This window comes from Saccostrea echinata, unplaced genomic scaffold, assembly GCF_033153115.1.
Source record: "Saccostrea echinata isolate AGI-Se365-2 ecotype Australia unplaced genomic scaffold, CSIRO_AGI_Sech_v1 ptg000002l, whole genome shotgun sequence".
Classification (NCBI taxonomy): domain Eukaryota; kingdom Metazoa; phylum Mollusca; class Bivalvia; order Ostreida; family Ostreidae; genus Saccostrea; species Saccostrea echinata.
The window spans coordinates 3,437,430-3,464,478 of NW_026889751.1; the positions used below are offsets into that span (position 1 = coordinate 3,437,430).

General features: G+C 35.0%; 1 protein-coding gene across 7 annotated transcripts; it reads left to right on the forward strand.

Moving 5' to 3' along the window:
• Positions 1 to 1,299: 1,299 nt before the first annotated feature.
• On the forward strand, positions 1,300 to 26,692 carry LOC133205264 (myosin heavy chain, striated muscle-like). 7 transcript variants are annotated; one of them, XM_061341078.1, is made up of 39 exons: positions 1,300 to 1,450; positions 2,871 to 3,168; positions 3,435 to 3,578; positions 5,335 to 5,491; positions 5,811 to 5,838; positions 7,703 to 7,820; positions 8,635 to 8,730; positions 9,938 to 10,001; positions 10,839 to 10,937; positions 11,122 to 11,225; positions 11,337 to 11,475; positions 11,582 to 11,700; positions 11,790 to 11,939; positions 12,056 to 12,226; positions 12,337 to 12,519; positions 12,627 to 12,753; positions 13,571 to 13,638; positions 13,756 to 13,843; positions 13,928 to 14,045; positions 14,598 to 14,855; positions 14,979 to 15,060; positions 15,165 to 15,548; positions 15,820 to 16,029; positions 16,118 to 16,263; positions 16,427 to 16,517; positions 19,555 to 19,611; positions 19,780 to 19,866; positions 19,974 to 20,140; positions 20,851 to 20,929; positions 22,057 to 22,499; positions 22,615 to 22,964; positions 23,064 to 23,304; positions 23,391 to 23,583; positions 23,671 to 23,931; positions 24,040 to 24,279; positions 24,380 to 24,580; positions 24,710 to 24,874; positions 25,043 to 25,125; positions 26,257 to 26,692. In XM_061341078.1, the coding sequence occupies exons 2-38, from the start codon at positions 2,959 to 2,961 to the stop codon at positions 25,103 to 25,105; spliced, it is 5,901 nt and encodes a 1,966-aa protein (XP_061197062.1). In that variant the 5' UTR covers positions 1,300 to 1,450; positions 2,871 to 2,958; the 3' UTR covers positions 25,106 to 25,125; positions 26,257 to 26,692. The 7 variants fall into 7 exon arrangements, with proteins under 7 accessions (XP_061197062.1, XP_061197070.1, XP_061197039.1 ...); XM_061341086.1 differs by lacking the exon at positions 25,043 to 25,125 and adding an exon at positions 25,770 to 25,792; XM_061341055.1 differs by lacking the exons at positions 7,703 to 7,820; positions 8,635 to 8,730; positions 20,851 to 20,929; positions 25,043 to 25,125 and adding exons at positions 7,276 to 7,396; positions 9,300 to 9,392; positions 21,089 to 21,167.
• The last annotated feature ends 357 nt before the right edge of the window (positions 26,693 to 27,049 follow it).

The window sequence follows — 27,049 nt, forward strand, 5'->3', positions numbered from 1 at the left end:
CTTGTTAAAAATCATTAGATGTACAAAAAAATACATGGGAATATATATTATATGTCCTTTCAAGATAGCCAGTTGGCTGTCAAGCGCATTGTGATCATTCTTGGAAACCTCTTTCTCAATATTCAGGTATAGAATTATATCCCCATTCTTCTCTGTAACTTTTTTTAGGAACTGCTTAAAGTTGTGATATACTAATTTTACTTTGATTTTCAAGACTTTTGAAAATTTACCAATTTGCAGTGGTTGTGTAAAGAGATAAAAAGTTTTTACAATGTGACTCCCAACTCCATATCATTGAGCAGGGAAAAAAAAATACACCATTGATAAGTGTGACACTTTAAAATCCAATTACAAATATTGAAATATCGATTAACTTACTGTTTTGTGGAAAAGGTCAATTAAGGAAGGAGTAATTATGTTAAATAAATATTCTAAATCTCTTATTATTAATTGTTTTTTAATGGGAAACATTTGCAGATATGGCAATTGCAAAAATGCAAAGAATCAAGAGCTGTACGCGAGTCTAATGGGCCGCGAGCATAAACAACCGCGATATATTTGCTCTTCATCAGACACCGAGTTAACCAGCGGTATGCGACGAGTGTCTTTCAATTTTTATCGCATTACTTTTTCACGTAATAACATGCAAAAACAACAATGAAAAACTCTTTTCTACTAAAGTTGAAAATCCAGTGTAATTATCGTAAAGCATTTCCATCATAGGGTTGGCACTTTGGCAACGAAAAACAGAAGTTGAAGATGAGTGCAAAGGATTAATATCCGTAATAGCGAGTGATAAGAAGTTAATATAACATGGGCGAGCTGTAAAGTGAAAAGTCGTTTATCGCTATTTAAAACTTAACGTTTTTCCAAGTAATCAAAATGCTTTTGAGGCAATAGGGAAAAACACACAGACTTTCGCAAATATTACATAACACGACATATTATTAAAACGAATAAATCAACTACTTAATAGATAAATCATAAAATTAAATAATTTCTGAGGAGTGTATGGTTCCCTAAATTACTGGAACTATGTGAAGGAGCGTGATAAAGCTTCTATACATATTAGCTCTTCCAGAGAAGTCATTCATTTACGGGTGATCATGACAGTAAAAGTATGAGAGTGTTTGATGTTATCTAAAACACAAACAAAGCAAATGCTGTCAGAATCCTTAAAGTTCCGGAGGCAGTAACAAGGCTCTCCAGCCCCTCACTATCTGTCGCGTTTTATCACCACGGGGCGCTTACCCATCTTGGATTCCTTTTGCCGCAGCTTTTTTAGGGCTTCCGACTCCTTTACAACAAAGAATTTGATTGGTTGCTTAGAAACTTTACAAAAAGTTTCATCCAATAAGCATCAATGTAGCTAAAAATTGTCGACTGCTTCAATGATTATAAATCTGTACAGAAGCTGAGCATCTTTATCAGAACAGCCTCTTCACTTACTGTAAGTATGTGTGTGATTTCTTTTATTTGAGTTTTATTTTTTAAAATAATTAATTATTCATGAATGTGTTGATGTGTTTGACAAGAGGACAATATTGGAGTATCTCGATCATCAATTGTCTGGAAATAGACTTTTGAGATTTTTTTTGAAGTGCTAGATGTAATTAGCTGACCTTGTATCTATTATACTTTATATGGGGACTTCAGGCATGGATACATTTTTTAAGAATGCGAAATCTTGTGCCAAGGTCATTATAATTTGCAAAAGACTTTTTTCTTTAAGAAGGAATTCAAACTTGTTATGCATTTTAATGTCCTTAAGATTTTTGATGAGGAGATAGGCTACATATGTACTAGGAATATAAGATTACACTTTTGTTGATGTGAGAAATTTGTGTTACGAAATCCTTGGATTCCAGTTCACTGACAATGCCTGTCTGCCGTTATCTAGCACAGCCAGGAAACATCTGCAAAAATAATTTCTCCTCCATGCAATGCAAGTAAACTTTAACGTCTGAAGCATTTGCTTCTTCTCAAATTCGATCAAAACACCATAGGTCCCAAACGTAGTGATCACTGCCAGCAAGTCGGTATATTTATAGATAATTTCTTAAAGCCTGATTCCTGGAACAGGTTTTTGTTTGCTGCTAGAGAACGTTTTTTTATTTCGTTTTTATCACCTTGAAGAAGGTCAAATTGTAAAAATGGCAGACATCATTGGAAGAAAAGTATAACGGATAATTTTGGCATATAGATATAATCGGATGCAATGAGAGTCAAAGAATCGTTGTTATAGATCTTGAGATATATCTGTTAGTAGAGAAACCGATTAACATGTACAAATTAATCAGATAAAACTTGCACCATACCTATGTGCCAATGTGTTCCATGCTGGTTAGCACAAAAGATTTGCTGTGCCTGACGTGGAACTATACAAATGTTTTTACGAGTTACTAAGTGGATCAATGATGGAATAGGTGTTCTTAACCGTGTTACCCACATCATTAAATAAACACCACCTTTGCTATGTCCATTTCACAAATATTGTCAATGCTTTTTGAGTGAATTTATGCAGTTTTTATAAATTTGTATTTGACTTTCTGATACACTTTATGTAATTTATTCAAGTAAATGGTAAATAGATAAAATAAATAAACAAATAAAATGAAATAAAAGTTTGCAACACTCCTACCTCTGTGCAGAGACTCTTGATTCTGGAATCTTAACTAGTTTTCAAGTATATATTTATGAAATTATGCATAGCAAGTACATGTTTAAATATATTTTGATCCACCTTCTCAACCTTTTTAAAAGCAATTCTAGACTAAAAGGTGACGGGCTATAAAAAGAACGTATCAAAAAATATTTGCACACACATATAAATTATCTTCTGAATCAAAAATATATTCTTTTAATTCCAGGCTGTCTGCTCGCTGTTGGCCGAGTTGTTGTGTATCAAATCTAGACAATTTCTCCTTGATTTCGTGAAAAGTTAGAAAAACAGCAGCCATGTCTGGACACGGAGGAGCCTACGACCCCTCAGACCCGGATTTCCAGTATCTGGCCGTCGACAGAAAAAAGATGCTTCAGGAACAGAATCAGCCTTTTGATGGCAAAAAGATGTGCTGGGTCCCTGATGAGAAGGAGGGGTTTGTAGGTGCAGAAATCCAGTCCTCAAAGGGAGATGAGATCACAGTCAAGACCATTGAAAAGCAAGAGGTATGTGAAACGCAGAGATATGAACAAGGACACACACTTTTCCATTTATTGTTTACACAGCATTTACATTTATAAGAGAACTATTTTTCAAAGTTGCTTAATTACTTAAAACAGAACAATATTCAAATAAAGACACTTGAGCATATTTACAAGATAGTACATGTTTATCTTTTTAAAGATAAATCAATAATAACAAGAAAGCAAATGTACTAATATCAAAGGTATAACAACATGAACAACCAATTGGTTTTAATTTTTTTCTACAGAACCGAACAGTGAAGAAGGATGATATTCAACAAATGAATCCACCCAAGTTTGAGAAGATTGAAGATATGGCCAACATGACCTACCTGAACGAAGCCTCTGTTTTACATAACTTAAGATCTCGTTATTACAATGGGATGATCTACGTAAGCATTGCATGTTTTAGAAAGTACAATACTCATTGTGTAAAACATAGTATAGTGTATACAAGTGCAAAACATTTTATTCTTAATCAGAACTAGTTTGAAGCATAACAATGTTTAGTTTAATGCAATACAATTTCCCTCTCTCATAAAACCATGAACGATTGAATAAAAAAAATCCACAACTTAAATAATACGGAAAGCAACCCCTGTATGCTTAGTTCTATGAACAATTAATATCCTTGTCTTTTTTAAATGGCTTCAGGAAACGGGTAGGGGAGAGCTCCATTTACTTTTTCTTTTCGTTGATTTGAGGATATAGTATATAGTATTTATAACATTCCACTTTTCCCATCAAAATGCATCATACAGAATGTTTTTCTTGAATTCCAAACCAATCATAAAAATAAATTAAGATGCATTGAATCAAATGACCATTCAGACAAAATATGATTTTTGAGAACTGACATAGTCATAAGCTACGATAAAGTAAAACACATTGTCTGGACTAAACATATTATTTTAAGCAGCGATGTATTTTACAAAATAAGCTTATTTTGTTGTTTGAGTCTGGTTAATTGTTGCTTTAAATTCTCAGAAGAAAACTTTTTGTTGTATTGACTTGTAAGTGGGCTCTGCTTCAGATTATAAGTGCGTATGGTTTTGATTTCAGGGTTAATGATAATACCTTAAATTTCTAAACAAATTATCCATTTCAAAGCTGATCCAAACATATCAACCACAGAGATAAATACTACTCTATGCATTGTAAAGTACAGTGTTTTAAGATAAAATATCAACATTTACAAACAAAAATTGCAAGCCAGACCCCCTTTCATAAATACACACATGAGCAACATAAGAAGAGCCGAAGAATGCCATGGAATCCACAAGCTTTCACGTTCAAAGCACTTATTCTAGCAAATTTATCTTTTCATCGAAGATATCAGATTACTTTTATATTTCACGAGTTGCATCTTCCCACTCAAAACATTTGCAATGTTGAAGAGCAGATAGCGCCGCTTACTTACGATGTGTTCGCTCACCTAAAGCAAATACTTATATGGTATAGGAAAGATAGCTAAAAATAGCTCACCAGCCCGTAACCCGACTCCCTGACGTAGAATCTGCAAGTTTGCATATACACAACCATACTGTGCTTTGCTGTTTGGCAGTTATACAGATATGATGTAGACTCGCACATAGCGCGGAATGTGCCCTTCAAAATAGATATTCTTTTTTGATAATAGATCGGTTCCTTACATTTTTTGCCGATCCTCTGACAGACTCCTTTGGCTTGGGCACTAACGATCCAAATTTTGTCAAATTGCCCATTTTTTTTTACAACACAATTTTTTCTCAATGTCAAATACTCAGTGCTCAATGTCACCAGAAAAGCTCGGAAATATTAAGTAATCATTCCATAGAATTATGCCTACTATAGTATCTTCTTAACAACAAAAAAAGACATACATGAATTTCGCATAGAAACAACTATAAATACATTATCTTAATAAATCTGCTTTGTAAAAGTCTCAGGGTTTTCGGTATATTGTTGAGCTTGAAAACTTTCTGCTATAGTACAAGTATGCAGCTAAAGTAAATGAACGTGTTTAATTTAGAATAAGTAAAGTTTTATGTTTTAATTAATCCTTTGTTCAGCATGTTGTTGCCAGTCCACTCAACATTTTAATATACTGTTCTATGTACTAGTGAATTTATTTTATGACTTGTAATCGTTGAATTTATTTATGTCTAGACTTACTCTGGACTGTTCTGTGTTGCCATCAACCCCTACCGTCGTCTTCCAATCTACACAGAGAGCATTATCGCCAAATACAGGGGGAAAAGGAGGATGGAAATGCCCCCGCATTTGTTCTCCATCGCAGACAATGCCTACCAATTCATGGTACAAGGTAGGCACACTTTTATCCTGGTCACTTACAAGACGACTCATAAGAAGTAGAATTAAAATGAAATCAGCTGTTGATCATCCTCATCTCTCTGTACCTTACCATCAAGAAAAGGAATCAAGTTTATTTGTAACATCATTACTAAGAATATAAATAAATACCAATGCATACTACAATTACTATATTATTGACCATTTTTAACTATTTATTCAAACCTACAAGCATTAAATCAGATTGTACACTACTATATAAAAATTGTCACCTAATGTGAGTTATGAAATGTTCATAGCATTCTGATGTTTTTCTGTTATTTTGTTTTCAGATCGTGAAAATCAATCTATGCTTATCACGTAAGTAAAACACTAGCATTTTAATTCAGACCCAGGACATAATTCATATCTTATCAACCTTCACAACATGATTAGGGCGTCATCACTCAGTTGCTCTTTCCTAGAAAAAAAACTAATAACATTCCAAGACTTTTTGATAAATCGACCAAAAATAAGACCATTGGAAGAATGTTAAAAACTATCTGTTAAAGATTAAGACAAGATGGAAATTTATTTTTTTTTAACAATGAATATTTATGCCAGATGCCAAAATTTCTTTCTCTTTTTTTTTGGCTCGATTTTTGGATTGTGCTTTGTCCTTTTTTCGCCAGAATATATTCCAACATAAAGTTATATGCTAAATGTAGAAGAAATTGAAATGATGTATGCACATATTGTCCTAAGAAGTATAAAACAATGAATATATATCATATACTTTTGGTAAAACAACAGCTAATGTCATCCTAAATTAGATAAACAAGAGAACTCTACAACCCACAGATAATCTAAAATTCTAAATTTATCTACCATTCTAGTATATTAAAATTTTGAAAGAGCAGAAACATACTTTGAATCATCAGTAATAAGATACATGTTGGCTTATCTTCATGCTAAGTCAATGTTGACCTCACATTGTGTTTGGATTCTTCAAAATATATTTTGATAAGTAGAGGGAGTACATATGATTTGTTACAATGACCAACATTATGAGTAATCACAATGTATTTATGCAACACTTCAGAGATACGAGATAAAAACGTCTAGTTATCAATGTGAACTTAGCCATCTGTGACATTCAGGAAAACTGAAATGTTAACAAAAAAAATATTACGAAGCTCATGCAGATTTGCTAAAAGATGAAGAGGGCATTCCATCAATTAATATCACTTCTTCTTATTATAAGTTAAAGAAAGAAGAGTTAACATCTGCCATCTATAAATTGTGATTAAGGAAATGTTCCGTTTGTAATTGCGGTCAATGGTAACAAGCTGTTTCCCTGTAGTGATAAGAAAAACAGATGTGAAAGAAACTTATTTTATCACGTCATTAAAACACAAAATCAAGAATTTACCATTTTTACAACTTATAATTCACTTTTGAAAAAAATTTACATTAACATACAAACACAAGTTTAGCAAGGATCATCCCAGTGAAATAGATAAATTTAACTTTCTGTTGTATATTTTGCATTACAAGTGTTGAGGGTTTCCTCCCTAAAATCAAGCAGGTATTAAAGTACACATGTATACCGGGTAATCACACAGTATACTTAATAAAGCGTTTGTCATAAGTTATATTTTAACGCTATTGATGCGTAAATTTGTTATCTGCACAATTTTGGGTTTTGAAAGGTTTCAAATTGACCAATATGTCCTTTAAAACATCCCACTCGGAAATAACCCCCAGGTATCTATGTACATATAAAATATTGCGCTGATTGTTTATTTTTGAACATAGAGGTGAATCTGGAGCAGGGAAGACGGAAAGTACCAAGAAAGTAATTCAGTACTTTGCTCGAGTGGCAGCTAATATCTACCGCGAATCTCAAAAGCGGGGACACGATGGTGGCCCGTATGTTGTAAGTGTTAAGGGTATTAGTTAGTATGCTAAGTGAGGAATCTTGACAAGAGTTCTCAAAGGAATCGCCGCACATTTAAATGGAGAAGTGTTTCTCCTGGTAAAATTAGCCAGTGAGGAACAATCTTCAGTGAAATGATAAGAACCTTTGAAAACTTGATGATTTGGGTTCCTTCACTTTCAGTTGTAGTGGATGGTTATGGACTCCGACATTGGAGTTTGGTAACGCATGTCCACACACAGCTAGCTTTCTTTGTTGTATTATTTAAAAAAAAATCAATAGATTTTGTTAAATATTTTGATACAGAGGAGAATCTGGAGCTGGTAAAACTGAAAATACGAAAAAGGTCATCCAGTACTTTGCCCATGTTGCTGCAAGTTTACAAAAGAAGGATGGCGGCGAGGAGAAGAAAGATTCGAAGAAGGTTGTACGGGAGACACCTCTTTCAATGAGAACATGATGTCACAAATATATTTCTGTTAATTTAAGAACTTTTCTTAACATAGAAAATATTTTAAAACCGAAATTCGGAGACTTGCCTCCCTAAACAAGTTCAGACCACAGTCTAATGGCATGCGTTTGGATCCTATTTAACAGATTTCAAATGGATGTCCAAAATTGCATTATGAAAAAGATTTGAACGTCCTTTTGAAATGTTTTCATCACAATTGCGAAGCGTAACATTAGTGAATAGGTAGTTTTGTTTCAGTCCTCTGAAGACCACTTTGCAGTTTACCTCTCACTCTATCCACCCTTTCCTTTTTGTCCATTCTTTTCACTTTTCACTTTGTGACGTCATAAATGAGAATTCTTAGTTTCCTTGCATGGTGTGCAAACTCCCAGGTTTTGGCAAGTCTCCCGTGACATCATGTGATCAAAAAGACAGGGCGACCCTTGATGTGACTCCTGTTTGCTGTGTATATTGAAACCCACCCTCCACAACGGAATCGTCACTAACCTTTGAACTTAACCTAGTAACCAACTCACATTTTGAACTAGCTTAGATTTTTCATTAAATATGTTGACAGGGATATTTAAAGTATTTGAGAAGTCATGAAAGAAAATTTGAAGATTACGTATATAATTTTATTTATGCTGAAGTGTGTTAAACATTTGCTGTTTTTATGAGCTCATATTTAATAGTTAATTATGTGGACAAGCATATAACATATTTTTCTTCTTTTTCCCCCTCCTCCAATACCCATCCATCCCCTATCCCTTAACATTCCCACAAACAGCCAACTACGCTTGAGGACCAGATTGTACAGGCTAATCCTGTACTTGAGGCGTATGGTAATGCCAAAACCACTAGAAACAACAACTCCTCTCGATTTGTAAGTAAATAAAATAGTGGTTTCTCCTCCTTCCCTGGTTGGACCCTACCTTTGCACTGCTTGCGCGTGTTTTGTTTCAGTTTTTGATCTCCACCACCGGACGCAGACCTCCATCAACCCAGATCCAGTGTTTTGTTTCTTTACCTTTATGTCTAGTTATCTGTCATTTCTATACACTTCTTCAACTTTACAAATTTATTATGACTAATTAAATGATTAAAGGAATCATTTATGTGAGATTAATTGATTATTATTGTTTAACGCCGAGTCGGCAATATTTCAGCCATATTTCGGCGATCATTTGTGTGTGAGAGAGAAACAAGTTAGTTAAAAGCAGTTATTCCCTAATCATCTTTTTCTGTAAAATTTATGAAATTATTATTATACAATAAAATTCGTTCAATCCAAACTTATCATTTGAAAAAAACTTTATAAATCACACGAATGTAGTTGATCAAGTCGAAGATGTGTATAGGTTTGGAGGATAACTTTTCATCAGTTAACCACCTATCAGTTAATTAGTTGATAACACTGTGTGATAACCTTCCTTTTATATCCCCGGTGCACAGGGAAATCTGGAAGACCAGATCATTCAGGCTAACCCTGTTTTAGAAGCTTTTGGTAATGCCAAGACGGTTCGAAACAACAATTCCTCTCGATTCGTAAGTAACAACCAACAACGTCTCCAAAAATAAAAACAATATATGGATACAAGATAACCTTGTATGCATGTATTTGTAATTTGTATAATTTTTATCAATACAGTATTTGCAAGATTTCTAGATGTATTTTCAAAACAAAATGGAGAGGTAAATCTATTCTTTTTGACTTTCCCATTTCCAATTAGCATGAATTTTCCATTCCTGTTTGAACTTTTCAAATTCAATTTTCATACGTGTGACTTTGCCTCTAGACATTTAACATGTTTTTATCTTAGAAACATACCATATTAGTTTATTCCCAACTTGTTATATAATTCTACACCTTTTCATGTATCATTTTCCACGTCCATACTTTACCTAAATCACCTGCAATTCTCTAAAATCTGACAGTGCAATAACACGAATAAAAAAAATTATGTGTATCACTTCATGTCAGTAATTGTCAAAAAAAGGTTTGAAATTTTTCAATATGAAATTTTTAATTTTAAAAATCGAATTAACCAATGCTCCCACTTCTTGCTGAGATTTACTCCACAATTTTGTAGGGAAAATTTATCCGAATTCACTTCGGGCCTACTGGAAAAATCGCTGGAGCAGATATTGAAACATGTACGTATTTTCTTATTTCAATAAATATTTTAAGAGATTATTGTTTTTAGGAAATTTTTTTAACGTATATTTTAATTCTGATTTCATCAAAATCAGTTTGATTTACATGTGAATTATATTTTCAGCGATCTTCAGTCCTATGGTTTTGAAACTTCATAAGAAAATGGTTATTGTTTTCTACCTCCTTATAACCATTCACACCAAACCCTTGTCAGAAAATATTTTTTATCCATATCTCATCATGTTTACAGCATTTTCAATTTCCTCCTTACCTTTGCCTTTTAATATTTTGTAAATTTTATCTGAATTAGCAGAAAAAAACATAGTTTGAATCTTCTAACAACGTCCTCCGTTACACACCCGTCTCGTTTTCGTGTGTTACTCTCTTCAAATCCTCATCAAAACAAGTCGATTAAACTGATCCCTATTGCAGATTGATCTTGAAACCACTCCTATTACCCAAAGAAAAACTTTTCCTGGTAAATTGCATGCTCCTATACCATAAAAAACAATTCAAAGGACTATTAATAAAATGTGACTTTCCTTTACACGCCATCCTTCACCCGACTATGAGGTAGGTCTATCCCTAGACCCTGGGTTTCCCCGTTTGAGTTTATCCCATAATTAACACGAAAAAAACATTTAAGAGATACAATTCGAAAATGAATATTTCGAATATACATATCTGAAAGAGAAACTATGAGTAGAAGAAGGATAATTTGGTGTTCTACCTGTAGTTCTTATATAAAGTAATATAGACAACTCTTTATACTATCTGGTTAAATATAGCATATTTGTTTTCTTTAAGGCATGTTTTTGTTCTTTTCATTTGAATAGATCTGCTTGAGAAATCCCGTGTGACATTCCAACAACCAGCTGAGAGAGATTACCATATCTTCTACCAGCTGTTGTCTGGGGGACTGAAGGACGTCAAAGGTGCCTTTTACTTCTTATGAACGAATTCTAATTAATCTGCTTTACGCTACTAATTCAGAGTTTCTTAATTATTTCTTGAAGAATTCTTTTTTATGTCAAAACTACATAGAACAGGAATAATATGACCACAAGACTTGTTTTCGATGTTATTGTCATGTAACGGTAATTTCTACAATTTTAACAGAGAGATTGTTGTGCGACTCTGACCCTGCCCTCTACTCCTTTATCAACCAAGGAGCCCTCACCGTCGATGGAATTGACGACATTGAAGAAATGCGAATAACTGATGTATGTTTTCAATACTGTTGTTGAAAAAAAGCAGTAAAAGAACAGATTTGAATTTTATTTCTGTTACAGTGAAATAATCCATCACATTGATCTGTCATTTCTTTTTTATAGGAAGCTTTTGATATTCTTGGATTTACGTATGAAGAAAAGAACAGTATGTATAAATGTACAGGTGCTATCCTCCACATGGGAGAGATGAAATTCAAACAGAGACCTCGTGAGGAGCAGGCTGAAGCAGATGGTACTGCCGGTAAGTGACCTTCCACTCCCAGAAACATATTTACCATCATATCAAGGAAAAATTATTTTTCTGTTAAATTTAATTATATGTACAAATTGCCACTGTATACATACAGAGGCTGAAAAGGTTGCTTTTCTGCTGGGTGTCAATGCTGGAGATTTGCTGAAAGCTCTCCTGAAACCCAAGATTAAGGTCGGAACCGAAATCGTCACACAGGGTAGAAACAAAGATCAGGTAGGTGTCTCTCTTTATTTCACAATTCATATACAGTTTCATAACGGCAGACTTCTGCTACTTTCATTTCTGGAATTTTTCTTTGATAGGTGATCTACTCTGTTGGCGCTCTGGCCAAATCTCTTTACGACCGTATGTTCAAGTGGCTTGTCTCACGTGTCAACAAGACCCTCGATACCAAAGCCAAAAGAAACTACTATATCGGTGTCTTGGATATTGCTGGTTTCGAAATCTTCGACGTAAGCTGTTTACCAGAAAACAAATGACTATATTTATACTGATGATATTATATATATATTTGAATAACTGTAGTATTTGACACCATTAAATATTATGGTTCATTTCAATTTTGCAGTTTAACAGTTTTGAACAACTGTGTATCAACTACACAAATGAAAGGCTTCAACAATTCTTTAACCATCACATGTTCATTCTGGAACAAGAGGAATACAAGAAAGAGGGAATTCAATGGGAATTTATCGACTTTGGAATGGATCTACAAGCCTGTATTGATCTTATTGAAAAGGTTCACAATTTTATATATTCAGTGGCTTGTAGGTTCAAATTGTACATTTTAGTCGGTACTTATTGCCTCAGTGTAACGTCACTCTAAGAATATGCACGATATGTTTACAGCCTATGGGCATTTTGTCCATTCTGGAGGAAGAGTGTATGTTCCCAAAAGCAAACGACAACACCTTCAAGGAGAAGCTGTACGCAAACCACATGGGCAAGTCTCCCAACTTCGGAAAACCTGGAAAATCTGCAAAACCTGGTCTTCCTGCTCCTCACTTCGAACTTCATCACTACGCTGGAAGTGTAAGTATCAAATCTGAATCTTATTGCAACTCACAGTTGTTGATAGAAAACATACAACGGAATTCCCTAGGAAATAACCTAATGCTGCAAAATTTTTGTTTACTTAGGTACCATACAACATTACTGGTTGGCTAGAAAAGAACAAAGATCCAATCAACGAGACTGTGGTAGAGCTGCTCAGTCACTCTAAGGAACATCTGGTGCAGACCCTCTTTGCTGCTCCTTCTGATCCAGGTTAAAACATATTTTGTATATCTTTACGTTATATTTGAAAAATGAAACCTCACATTACTTACAAACGTTAAAACGATCTTTTTATCTAGAATAGATTTGATGTTCACTAATCCATATTTAATATCCCTTTTTGCAGAGAGCAATGAATAAATATTTTCTATCTAACAAAATAATGCCATCATCCTGAATATCCGTATTTGTGTTGATTCCCTTTTTTCAATATTATTTCACATAACTTACAGAGGATGTAAGATACAAATGTAAGTACCAGTGGTATATCTGGATCAGTAGTGTCGTTAGCTGCTATCATTGTAGAGTAGTATCAATATTACAAGCTGGTTCAAACTTATTGCTTTTGATAGTGAAATATAGAAAAATTCATGGCCTCTCTAGAGGGTAAGAATGCAAGCATCGCTGCCTTGCGTTTGTAGATAAATATAAGTCTATTAGGAAACGCTCTTTTAATTTTTTTGCAGAAGTAAATAAACAAATTTAACTTTTTAAAGTTGAAACTGAAATCTAAACATTTTAGAAAATATTGAGCTCAGGCAGAATTATGTAGATCATATGAGATTCCACTTGGTTGTTTTGATTGTACATTGATTTGAATATTTGTCATATCGTGTAATGTGATGTGTGATGTCCTTATCTGGATTGTGTTATATGTATTGTTTGTTTTATCGTTTTTCAATAGTGTTAAATATGTCCCTTCTCGGTGTATAAATCAGAATGGAATGATAATGTTATTGGAATGCTTTCCTGGTCATTGAAGAATTTTGTTTTCTCCATGTTTTCATTAAGACTTGTTCTTCCACAGCTGAATCTGGAGGAACCAAGAAAAAGAAGAAGTCCGCTTCCTTCCAGACTATTTCCGCTCTCCACAGGGTGACTATCATTACTCATTTCCTTCCTTCATTATTCTTCTTTATAGAAAAGAGTCGAGACGAGAGTCAAGTAATCATATGGCAACGGATTTTTCTTATGTCCATAATCTTTTTTCAGGAATCTCTGAACAAACTGATGAAGAATCTGTACAGCACACATCCTCACTTTGTCCGCTGTATCATTCCCAACGAATTCAAACAACCAGGTAAATAATAGATTTCACAAGAAAAGTTCGTCAGTTCAGAATTCGTTTTGAAAAAAATTTTAATAAGGAAATTTCCATCTGTAGGTGTCATTGATGCTGGATTGGTTCTCAACCAACTGCAATGTAATGGTGTGCTTGAAGGCATCCGTATTTGCAGAAAGGGATTTCCTAGCAGAGTTATCTACTCTGAGTTTAAACAGAGGTGAGCAGTTGTTAACGCACATTAAGACCCTTTATATACTTCATACTAGAGACTTCTAATTCTGTTAAGTACATTTACGCAGTTAGGGTGATCTGCCTTTAGAACTTAAATGAAATAATTTGAAATCCGTAGTGTACATGTAATCCTCAATGGGTAATTAATTTTAGCATTCTTTATATCAATTAGGCCAAGATTATTAATCAAATACTTTATTTTCAAGTATTTCCCCATTGAAGCAATAGTGATTTCTCTTTAACTCTGAGAACATTTTTCCCATTGGTAAATGACCGTAATATACCCTTAGTTGAAAATAAAATAGAAAAAGTTAATGTTTACACCTCTAGTTAAAAATATTCTGATTGTCCAAATCACATTTTTCATCAGTGAAAAGAGGAACCTTAACTTCTGACAGCTTTACAACTCGATGACATTACGAATTATGTATTTTTGTCATACATTTCTTTCTATTTAGAAATAATTATACCCTTACATATACATAAAGGAATAACTGAATCTTTACTACTGCTTATCAAGATCTTTTAATACTTCTAGATATTCCATCCTGGCCCCGAATGCTATCCCACAAGGATTTGCTGATGGTAAGGTCGTAACTGAAAAGATTTTGCTAGCTCTCCAACTGGACCCTGCAGAGTACAGACTGGGTAACACCAAGGTCTTCTTCAAGGCTGGTGTGCTTGGTATGTTGGAAGAAATGAGAGACGAACGTCTTGGAAAAATCATTTCCATGTTCCAAGCTCATATCCGTGGATACCTTGTTCGCAAACAATACAAGAAGCTCCAGGATCAGAGGTATATCCATATTCATGTCTGTGATTCAGTAATACATTTGATAAAATTTGAAATTTATAGAGTGCTTAAGAAGGAACAGGGGGTTAGTCTATTGTATAATTACACTAATTTTTTTATTACCAGAGTTGGACTTTCCATCATTCAGAGGAATATCAGAAAGTGGTTGATGCTCCGCAACTGGCAATGGTGGAGACTGTATTGCAAAGTGAGTTATATTTAGAGAAATAATGGAACAAAGTGTCACTTAGATTAAGAGATTGAAATATTCATGTGATATGAATACATAATACATAACACCTCATACTGTAGGTCAAGCCGTTGTTGAACATTGCTCGGGCTGAAGAGGAAATGAAGAAAAAACTGGAGGAAATGGAAAAAATGAAGGAAGAACTCGAAAAGGTCAACCGTATCAAGAAAGAGTTGGAGGAACAAAATGTTACTCTTCTGGAACAGAAAAATGACATTTATCTTCAGCTCCAAACTGAACAAGACAGTTTAGTAGATGCTGAGGATAGAATTGAGAAACTTGTGAACCAGAAAGGTGATCTTGAAAGTCAACTGAAAGAGATGGAAGAAAGACTCCTGGATGAAGAAGATGCTGCAGCAGAATTGGAAAATTTGAAAAGGAAAATGGAGTCAGAGAATGACGAATTGAAGAAGGACATTGAGGATTTGGAAAACTCTTTAGCTAAAGTAGGATATTTTTAAAACCCGTCTGTAAATTGTGTTTTCATTGTAAAAGCGTATCTGTGTAAATTAGGTATTTACAAGCAGGACAAAATTTTCATGAATTCTGTTTATTGCTTTATATAACCTACAATAACAAAAATGAACTCGAGAATAATATTTTCGCGAGCAGACCATCTGGAGAAATCACGTGAAAATATTTTTGTGTGTGAAAATAAAGTGATTAAAAGTATTCGAAAAGTAAAATTAATAAGCCACATTCATGATTCTGCTTTAGGCTGAACAAGAAAAGGCAACAAGAGACAACCAGATCAAGACTCTGCAGGATGAGATGGCAGCACAAGACGACCTCATCGCTCGCCTTAACAGAGAAAAGAAGAGCATGGATGAGGGCACCAAACAACTCAGTGAGAAACTCCAAGCTGAGGAGGACAAAGTCAACCACCTAAACAAACTTAAACAGAAACTGGAATCAACTCTTGATGAGGTACGTTTTTGCACTGTGCACAACGATTCTTTCTAAAGAGAATTCTCAGACATGCATGACTGAATATTTGTTTTATAACTGTCTTTAGCTGGAGGATAATCTTGAGAGGGAGAAGAAGGTCAGGAACGACGTTGAGAAAGCTAAGAGAAAACTTGAGCAAGATCTGAAATCTACCCAAGGTGCTGTTGAGGATCTCGAACGCATCAAACGCGAATTGGAAGAGGCCAACAGAAAGTAATTAAAATTAATATATTTGTTTCGGTTCCAACAATGTGAAACATAGCATCTGATATACTGTATAATGTATTGTAATATGAATTATTATTGGTTTCTTTACAAAGGTGAGTCATAATTTGATAGATTAGTTGTACTCAGTATATCAAATTAACCATTTTAGGAAGGATGCTGAAGTTGCTAACCTTAATGCTCGCCTTGAAGATGAATCAGGACTTGTTGCATCTCTGCAAAGAAAAATCAAGGAGCTGCAGGTTAGTCTGAGAGACCAGGAACACCTTGATTTTAGGGGTTTTTTTTCTTTTAAAAAAGTACAGAAACACTGTGATGGTAAAGCAACACCATTAAACACCAAAATATCCTTTCTTGCAATAATGATGATAGATTTTGTAGTTGTAGCTGCTTTTAGAAGGTTTTGGAATAAGAGATATTGGCACATATGCAGAAAATAATTGAAATCTTTCAATTTAGACTTAAACATGTACATTTTCATTGTCAAGAGAAAAGGAGTTGAAAAGTATTCAGTAGAATTGTCAAAAGAAGATTTTTTACGAAATGTAGATTTCTTTACATTGTAAAAATGATGAAAAAAAATTCCCATGAAAAATAAATGTTTTCTTCATCGCAAATAGTCTTCTACAATATTTTAGCAAACTGTGGCGTAGTAGTTTCCAAATGAAATGACAAATTCGCTAAAAACTTTTATCAAATATATATATATTTATATTTCGACAAAGCGATCAATAAAACCACAAATAAAACCATCATTGAAATATTTTTGATTTGAAAATGGAAACCCCATTTCTTTTAAAAACATAAAGAACATATTAACAGACAGAAAACAATGCGGTCTTACATCATGAAAATTGCACGTAACATTTGTTGACTCTGCAGAAAGTACAAAAATTGTCAGCGTTCCAAGAATTTTTGGCATGCGGAAATCATTATGACATGTTACATAACAAGCTTGCGGAAAAAGGTAATGATAAAGGTAGCAGCCAATCATATTTTTAGCAACTTAGTAAATTGATATATCTATAACTATCTACGTATCCTATGTTTTGTTTCCTGCAATGTGTTAAGTAGTTGATTGTACATCAGAGAGATACATGAAAGCATGTTTTCTAGGGTCTCAGACTCTGAATCGGTTGTAAATGATGTACGGTATGTTACAAACCACATAAATTTGCTGGAAGCCAGGTCACTCTATAAAACACTAACGTTTCTAACATACACTAATGTCTTTGACATTTGCTCCTCTGTATAAAAGCTTATCCTATACCTTGTCGACATCAGTCCTTTGCAAGCCGTTGGAGTAGGCATTGAGAGGGGTATTCTCCTGTATTCGATCACAGTCGCTTGTGTCGTTGGCATAGTTCCAGAAGATAACACCACTGATTAGTGAGAGACAATAACAGATGATCCCTTTAAAGGCCGGCTGCTGTGAGAGTGATTCAGTTCTTACGCCTCCTTGTCTGCGCAAACATCATTGAGTCTTGGTAGATTCGGTACTTCTCTGGTACAGGATCTTGTCTTCGGAAGGAGGTGAAGGGCTCAGTCAGCCATCTTGACTCTAGGTAGTGGAGGCTTAACTTCCTTGTGTCACGTGTTTCTTCTTGCAACTTAGTTTTACTTTCGGACTTCATCACAATGGCCGAACAACCACCATTCAAGATTACTACGAGTGTGGATGTATCAGAAACACAAAGAGCAGAGGAGGTTTCCACCCCAGCCCCTGTAGCAGCAACGGTCACTTCAGTAAAAAGCACAACAACCAAAGCAAAAACTGAACCCCAAAAGACTAAGGAAACAACTGATACATCACAGGTAAAGACAACATCGACGAAAACGACAACGAGCACAGCGCCAAAGAAAGTGGAGACAATTACAACAGAAACTACAACACCGAGGAAAGTACAGACAATTACGACTGAGACAGCAACGCCAAGGAGAACTGCATCCAGCTCGAAGAGGACAGTCCAGTATCAGGCGGACGATATATACAGCGAACTTTCGCGTAACTATCGAGGAACAAGTCCTGCTGTCTTAGAAGGAATAGCTCACCATCCAGCATTATTTAGCAGAGCCTACGAACCTGTGAATCCTCGACTCAGTGCAAAAAGCAAGAAAATTATCAGGGAAACATCCGACCTGGCTATGTTCTCGCCAGGACTGAAAAATTTGCTTGAAGTAGAGTATACAGATTTTACAACTCGTTGGCTTCACATTCATTGCTTATTTGTGTTCTGGCTATGTGTGTTGTGGCATGGCAGATGAATGTCTACCATCTGCTTTATATGCTGCTTTGTGAAAAGGATGTTGTATCTCTCTGCAGGTAAATAATGAACTATATGTATAGTTAGCAATAAGTATGTGTCTAATGCAAGTGCAAATTCTTTTGTTAATGTATCTGGAAAAAGAGATTCTAAAGGATATTGCCAATAAAAAAATAAATTGACAAGGGGGTCCTTTTGTTAAATTCTTCAAGACAAAAGTGATCCAACAGTATGGCACAAATCAAGCTTTAGTCTATATGAAAATGAGATTTTAAAGATACAAATTTATTTATAAATTCTTTTTGGAATTATTGCTCATTATTTAGCGTACATTCATTCTCTTGTTCATATGGGAAGTACACAAACTATTACGAACGTATAGTCCACAAAGTTTCTGTAGAACATTCCAGACCACCAAAAAACAATTCTGTTTTCATGTAAGCCGAGGTATGATGAAGATACTGAGGCATTACTGACCATGTAACTGTCACTTGAACACGTGCATGTACAAAATCAAAGAAAATCGTATAGGCATAGATACTTCAAGCTTTTGCATGTCAGCATTTACTGTTTCATTCTCTACACAAGTAGTCGCAATTTGTTGATGCCTCAGAATTATGCTGAATGGTGGCAATCTTGACTGATGGAAATTCTATTTGACATCTTTCACATTCACTCCAACACTTATCAGATCATGCATGTGCGTCAGATACACAAATTTGTAAAGCAAAACTACACAGCGCTCGCCAAACTTAATGAGTCATGCTTTGAAAATGCACTCACTAACAGTTCTTCAAGTATTTCAAATAGCTACTGATAATCCGACAGAATTAGTCTAGAACATCTCCGAGGAGTTTACATCGCTTTGTTCTCTCTTTTTATTCAGAAAACTTTCGTTGCTTTTTATTGTAGATAGTTTGTGTTTAGATTATTTCAGGTTCTTCTGGAGTTTGAAAATTTTCTTGTGTTATTGGATTAAACACTGTGATTCATTATGTCTGTTCGCGAATTACAGGCTAGAATTGAAGAACTGGAAGAAGAACTTGAAGCGGAACGAGCTGCTAGAGCTAAGGTAAGAAACATCGCTGATAATTTATATGATAATGATAATTATCGATGACGTACCCAATTGCTAAGAAAATCTTTGTTAGATAATTAAAGGATATTGTTGCTGAATTTCTTTTTCTTTTGTAGTTATAACTATAATTACAAATGAATTTAAAAAAAAATCTCTCTTTAGGTTGATAAACAAAGAGCTGAACTTGCCAGAGAACTGGAAGATCTTAGCGAACGTTTGGACGAGGCTGGTGGTGCCACCTCCGCACAGGTTAACAATTTTACATTAATTATCATTGAACAAATCGCTAATGAGGTTTCTCAATTAGTTTGCATTTTTCAAATATCTGAATTTTTTTCTTTGTTTACCTTGTGCAGATTGAGTTGAACAAAAAGAGAGAACAGGAACTGTTGAAGCTTCGTCGTGACTTGGAAGAACAGACCCTTCAACATGAAGCACAGGTGTCCAGTCTCCGCAAGAAGCAAACCGATACCGCTAATGAAATGGCTGACCAAATTGACCAACTCCAGAAAGCGAAGTCAAGGTGATTCATTGTTTCTACATTAAATTGATAATGATTTTACTTTGAGCAATCACTACCAACATGGACATTTGGAAGTAGTTACACGAATGGATAGTATTTACTTTAATTCTGATAAATGAATTTGGATGCCTTTGATTAAAGATCAGACATTTACCTTTTACTGCTGTCATGGACATTTAAATGTCGAAAATGGATACCAAAGAATAACCGCTGACTGACACGTAATTGTTGATGACTTGGTACCAAGGAACCACTGCTGACATGGATATTAAACTGTTACAGTTGTATGCCATGACATCAGGCCATTACTACTGATATGGACAATTTAATAAGTACTAGTAAATTTGGAAGTAAATTTGGACATTGAACTAAAATTACTGACAGGCATTTGAATCGAAAATAAATGACTGGACACTAAGCAATTTCTACTGACTTGGACATCTTAAAATATAAGTAAATTACTAAACTTTAAACAATTACTATATATTGTCATAGCAATTAATTTTTTAATGTGAGCGAAATGGTTTATAAGAATATGTAAGATAACTTACAATCATCATCATCTGTAAATCCCAACGCCATCATTATCGATTTGTAGTTTGACTGTTGATATAAAAGATCATAAGTAGCAATGGGGAGCTGAATGGTTTCTCTTTTACTCAAAAGTTGAGTAGTCTTTCAAAAGATAAATTTAAAAACGGGCATTACAGATACGAAAAGGAGAAAAAGGATCTCCATAGAGAATGTGAAGATCTGCAAGCACAGTTACAACACGTAACAAAACAAAAGGTACCTAGGTTTCCGGTGGCGCATGCTCTCCGTAGTGACCTTAGTACTACTCGATAGATTAGTGCTTCTCTTCACTCCCTTTGTTTCTCTACCCTTTTGTTGTCCTATCCTTCTACCTTGTTATTCCTTTTGTTTTCTATCTTGATGTATACCTCTTAGAGCTGAGAAAGAAAAGACCCAGTTGAAGAGTGAAGTTGAGGACCTCCAGGCTCAGATTCAAAATATCGTGAAAAATAAGGTACAAGAGGAATTCAGCTGGTTTTGCTGTTTGGCTGAAACGTTTGGCTTTCGTTCAGAAATAAAATATAAATCGACAGAAAGCATTGTCTGCATATTTTGGTTGAAATGCGATAAACGCATTATGTAAAAAAGCATTTTTAAAATAAAACTTGTCTTATTTAGTCAAGGTTGGTTGAATAATATTATAAGTTTGTTGTCAAAGCTTTGAACAAGAAAAGGTAGATAAATGTCTGCTGTTTCCAGACTTAAATAGTTTGAGATATATTCCTTCTGGCTTCATATAAAACTTGAAATACAGGACTAAAGGTATCGCTCAGGCTAAAAAAAATTTCCGATCTTTTCTTAATTGAAAATGCTGCAAATTAAAACATTTACTAACGCTTGCCTTGGTAATGCATGTTCAGAATTGACCGAGAAAGACGGGAGCTATTGGAGGAGTGCGAAGACCTGTTCATTTCCTTGGAGCTAGCTGAAAAGGAGCGGGTATAATGGCGATTGCTGACTATAATCCTTATTTTTTATTCACTTCCTTCACTAGCACTCAAGATTTTTGCATGTTATATATGATATTAATTTGCTTATTTCAGTTCACCGCAGAAAATGCAGAAACAATTATGCTAAATATATTACTTGTATTTATATATGTATTATTCACACAACGTATAATTGTCTGACTTTCGTATATCCATTTAATGTTTCATTTCTTAAAGATTAAATGATCTTGCACAATACCAGAGTTTTCTTTCAAATCTAATTATGTAGTACCAACAATTAAAAATTTATCTTTTTTATGATAATCAGTGTAGTTTTGTAAATGATAATAATTTATTATATTTCTGTCACATCGATTCGTAAATTCCATTCTCAAATGCAATTTGCTGATTTAGGGATCTGTCGATAAAGTTACTAAACAACTTGAAAGCCAACTCGCTGAGGCCAACGCAAAGATCGAGGAAGCCAACAGACAGATTCAGGATCTCGGCAACCAAAAATCTAGGTTGGGCCAGGAGTCTTCAGACGTCCACGCTCAGCTTGAAGATGCTGAACACCGTATTGGTACTCTCACTAAAGAAAAAGCAGCCCTGGCAAGCCAGTTGGAGGAAGTCAGGCGTTCTCTGGAAGAAGAAACTAGAGCTAGACAGAAATTGCAGAGCGACCTCAGAAATCTAAATGCAGACATTGATACTCTTCGTGAACAGCTTGAAGAGGAGCAAGAATCTAAGGCTGATATTCAGCGCCAATTGTCCAAAGCCAACAGCGAGGTGCAGCAGTGGAGAGCAAAGTTCGAAGGAGAGGGAACAGCTCGTGCTGAAGAACTTGAGGAGGCAAAGTACGTACTAATCATATAAATATTCAAGCGATAGTGTTAAAAAATTATCTGAAATATATACCAACTTGATGGAAAAAATCAACTTATTGCTAAAATTTGTATTCATATTCATCAGGAGAAAGCTCATGGCCAAACTTCAAGAAGCCGAACAAAATGCAGAGGCAGCTAACGCTAAAGTCAGTGCACTGGAGAAGGCCAAAGCAAGACTTCAGGGTGAGATGGAAGATTTGATGATTGACGTTGAAAGAGCCAACGCCAATGCCAACGCCCTAGAAAAGAAGCAACGCGCTTTCGACAAGACTATCCAGGAATGGCAGCAGAAGGTGAATGATCTCCAGATGGAACTGGAAAATGCCCAGAAGGAGGCCCGTGGATACTCTGCTGAACTGTTCCGTGTCAAGGCTCAGTATGAAGAAAGCCAGGACTCCATTGAACAGTTGAGAAGAGAAAACAAGAACCTTGCTGGTAAGGTGATCACTGTGAACAAAACATTAAGTCTTCAATTGTTTAATAATGACAGTTAAGGCATAATTTTGATATTAATTGAACATATTTTGTTCGTAGATGAGATCCATGAACTGACAGATCAACTCTCTGAGGGAGGCAGAAGCGTCCATGAAGTTGAAAAGGCTAAGCGCCGTCTTGAAATGGAAAAGGAAGAACTTCAGGCCGCCTTGGAAGAAGCAGAGGCTGCACTTGAACAAGAGGAGGCTAAAGTCATGAGGTCTCAACTTGAGATTTCCACCGTCCGTGCTGAAATTGACCGTAGGCTTCAAGAAAAGGAAGAAGAATTCGAAAATACACGGTAGGTTATCTTTGATTTACAGATAGAGAAAGAAAATTTGCAACAATGTTTGATTTACGAATTTGAATGTCGACTTTATTTTTCAGTCGCAACCACCAGCGTGCCATGGACTCCATGCAGGCAAGTCTTGAAGCTGAGGCCAAGGGCAAAGCTGAGAACATGAGAATCAAGAAGAAATTGGAACAGGACATCAATGAACTTGAAATTGCTCTGGATGCTGCTAACAGGGGCAAAGCCGACTTGGAGAAGAACATTAAGAAATACCAACAACAAATCAAGGTGAGAAAAATGTTTCTGTTAATCTATTTTGAAACATTGAGGAATATGTAATATTAAATCTACAAACATTACCCTATTTTATAACAGGAAATGCAGACTCAACTTGAGGAGGAACAACGCCAGAGAGAGGAGGCCCGTGAATCCTACAACATGGCTGAGCGTCGCTGCCTTATGCTTCAAGGAGAGGTTGAGGAACTGAGAACAGCTCTCGAACAAGCCGAGAGAGCTAGAAAGGCAGCTGAAAACGAGCTCTCGGAGGCCAACGAGCGTGTGAATGAGCTCTCCGCCCAAGTTTCCTCTTTCCAGGGACAGAAGAGGAAGCTTGAAAGCGATATCCAAGCTATGCAGGTAAGTTGGTGAAGCGTGTAATTGGTTATACAGACGATAAAGTAGCCTTTAATTTAATTTGAAAACTTTAAAAAATATAATGATTTATTCATTGTGATTTACTTTTAGACCGATCTTGATGAAATGAACAATGAAGTTAAAGCTGCCGATGAGCGAGCAAAGAAAGCAGTGGCTGATGCTGCTCGTCTCACTGATGAACTTCGTGCTGAACAAGAGCACAGCCAACAGATCGAGAAATTCCGCAAGGGATTGGAAGGCCAAATTAAAGAACTTCAGGTCAGGCTTGAGGAAGCTGAGGCTCAAGCACTGAAGGGAGGAAAGAAGATGATTGCTAAACTTGAACAGAGAGTAAGTGACATTAGTTACAGAGAATCTAAAAATTCAATCATTACTTCATATAGTTTAATTATAACTTTTACATGAATTTGCTAATATGTGACTTTAATAGGTAAGAGAACTTGAAGGAGAGCTTGACAGTGAACAACGCAGACATGCCGAAACACAGAAGAACATGCGCAAGGCTGATCGTCGTATGAAGGAACTTGCCTTCCAAGCTGATGAAGACCGTAAGAACCAGGAAAGACTTCAGGAACTCATTGACAAACTGCAGAACAAGATCAAAACATACAAAAGACAAGTCGAGGAAGCTGTGCGTATTTCTGCGTTCATTATCCTTATGTCTTATTTTATTTTAATGTGGAATATCTCTTTGTATACATACCAACATTTTATAACTAGAATATAATTCAGTTATACATATTTGATTTGTAATTAACAGGAAGAAATTGCTGCTATCAATCTTGCCAAATACCGTAAAGTTCAGCATGAATTGGAGGACGCCGAGGAGAGAGCCGACACAGCTGAGGGTTCTCTGACCAAACTCCGCGCTAAGAACAGGAGCTCTGTTTCTGTAACACGCACCTCTGCCACCTCGTCTTCACTGGTAAGTCAATCTCATTCTGAAATCTAACTGTTATATAAAATTAACGATTTAATTTATATTACTATAGTATTATTAGGAATAGATAACATATATAGTATGACAAATTAATATTTATTATTTAATGTTGTATTTATTATGTTTGCCCTCTTATAAAACAACGTTTTCCAGACCCCAGTCGGCAGAGGGGGTAGTGTTGCCAGGACCGATAGGGGATCTGTTGCCCCTAAATAAATGATCGGTTCTTTTGTAAGGTAACAATGCTAGAAATGTAGGAGTCGATAGAGTATGAAACCTTGTGTCTAGACATAATTTCGTTTGATGTCGTTTGGATTTGGCGTGGAACTAGATTAGTTTTAGATTTAGTATTTGATGACTTTTCATGATGATAATTGGGCATTGAAACAGTGTATAATGAATTGATTTATTTTCATCCTACAATTTTGACGGAGAATGGTGAATAAATTCCATACTAGAGTAAGTTTTAGTTGGTTGACCCTTTAGTGATCCCAAACCCAAACCATTCCAACCTTGTAACTTTCAGGTGTCTAAAAAAAAAAGCATGTCAAGCAAAAATAGGTTCTCATTGCAGTACCTACCAATTCTGTTTCCACTTTTAAAGTTTGGCATGACAAAATTAAAAATGTCATCCTTTTGGTCATGACAGAAAGTAATATTCTTCCTGTTTTCAACATTAAAAATATCCGTTTTACATTACCCATGAACTTAACACGTGAACCTCAGATTCACCGAAACGAGAACCCAGTTAAGTTTATTCAATTTATGAGAAACAATCACCTATTTAAAAAATCAAGGCATGCATTCAGAGAACAATGAAAATTCTTGCTTTTTATAAACAATATTCCTACCAAATATAATTTATCCTCCTCCTTCACAGACCAGACAGACTGTCGAGTAATCGTAAGTTTTCCATCTGTTGATTGGTTGGTTGTTTTATGACCTCCATGAGTTCATTTCCGCCTCACAACAACATGGCGTTTCTTTTCATAACTTTACTTCATCTTCATGCTTATAACATATTCATGCTAAAGCATGGTTTTTTAATTGTTGTTATTCTCATTAAAGTTAATTTTTTTCTCTTTTGTTACGAAAAAAAAGAAAGATTTAAAATAAATTGCTATTATACACACATCGAGTGAAACAAAATTGTGTTTGACATCTGAGCATGTGCCTCTATTCCTTTGTTGTGAGAACAGTTTTGAAATTATAAAACAAAGTCATTGTATACATTGCTTGTTGGCGGTTGAATGGTTTTAAAATATAACTTTATAAGATATGTGTTTTCACATCAACTTATTCAGTGCGTGAAACGAGTTTCTACTACTGATATATTATTTCATGCTATTTATTTGTTTTTTTTTCAGGGGCCAAGTTCGAACCCAAATCTTCTGTCACCACGTGTGCGCGCATCTTCTTCTTATCGCTCTGTCACACCCTCTTTTGATATTAATGACAGCTATTAAATGAATGTGCCGGAATTGTGCAATAATCTGTAGCTTTAGCAATTGATTGCGCCTCCATCTTAAAAAATTAACATTTTTACGTTTATCATTGGGAAGAATGGACAATAAAGTAATTATATAGTTCTTAGGATGGAACTTCTGTGAACGTGCAATTTGTTTATTTATATACATTGTTCATTTTGTCTTAAAGTCTTATTTATTTAACCTCGAGTACAGCGTCTATCATTTTAATCTAGGTTTGAGTGTACTCGATATAATAGCACAATGAAACACCGAACTATATTTTTTTGGTTTCTGTTGTGTTTTGTGACATAGACATTAAAGCTATTGTATTTATTATTTATCTTTTGTTGTTTTTTGGTGAAAAAGAGTATACTCGTATGTCAAAAACCTCAATATATAACTGAGCTGTCATATAAGCTGGAGAATGATCTGTTTATATTAACTGTGGTTTCCGTACAAACAGAATTGTTTATCACATTATAAAGTGCTTGGTCTATTATACGCCTTTTGAAGTTTCTGAACAGATTTTTTAATCTTATTGCAAAGATAAGATTCCAGAGATTAGATGCAATTTAAACTATTGTTTATCAGTTAGACTGATATGGACGACCAGAGAGTTAAACTTTCAGAAGTACAAAACAGAGGAATTTACGCGCAACTTATTTTGCGTAGATATGTCAGTTTGTCCTTC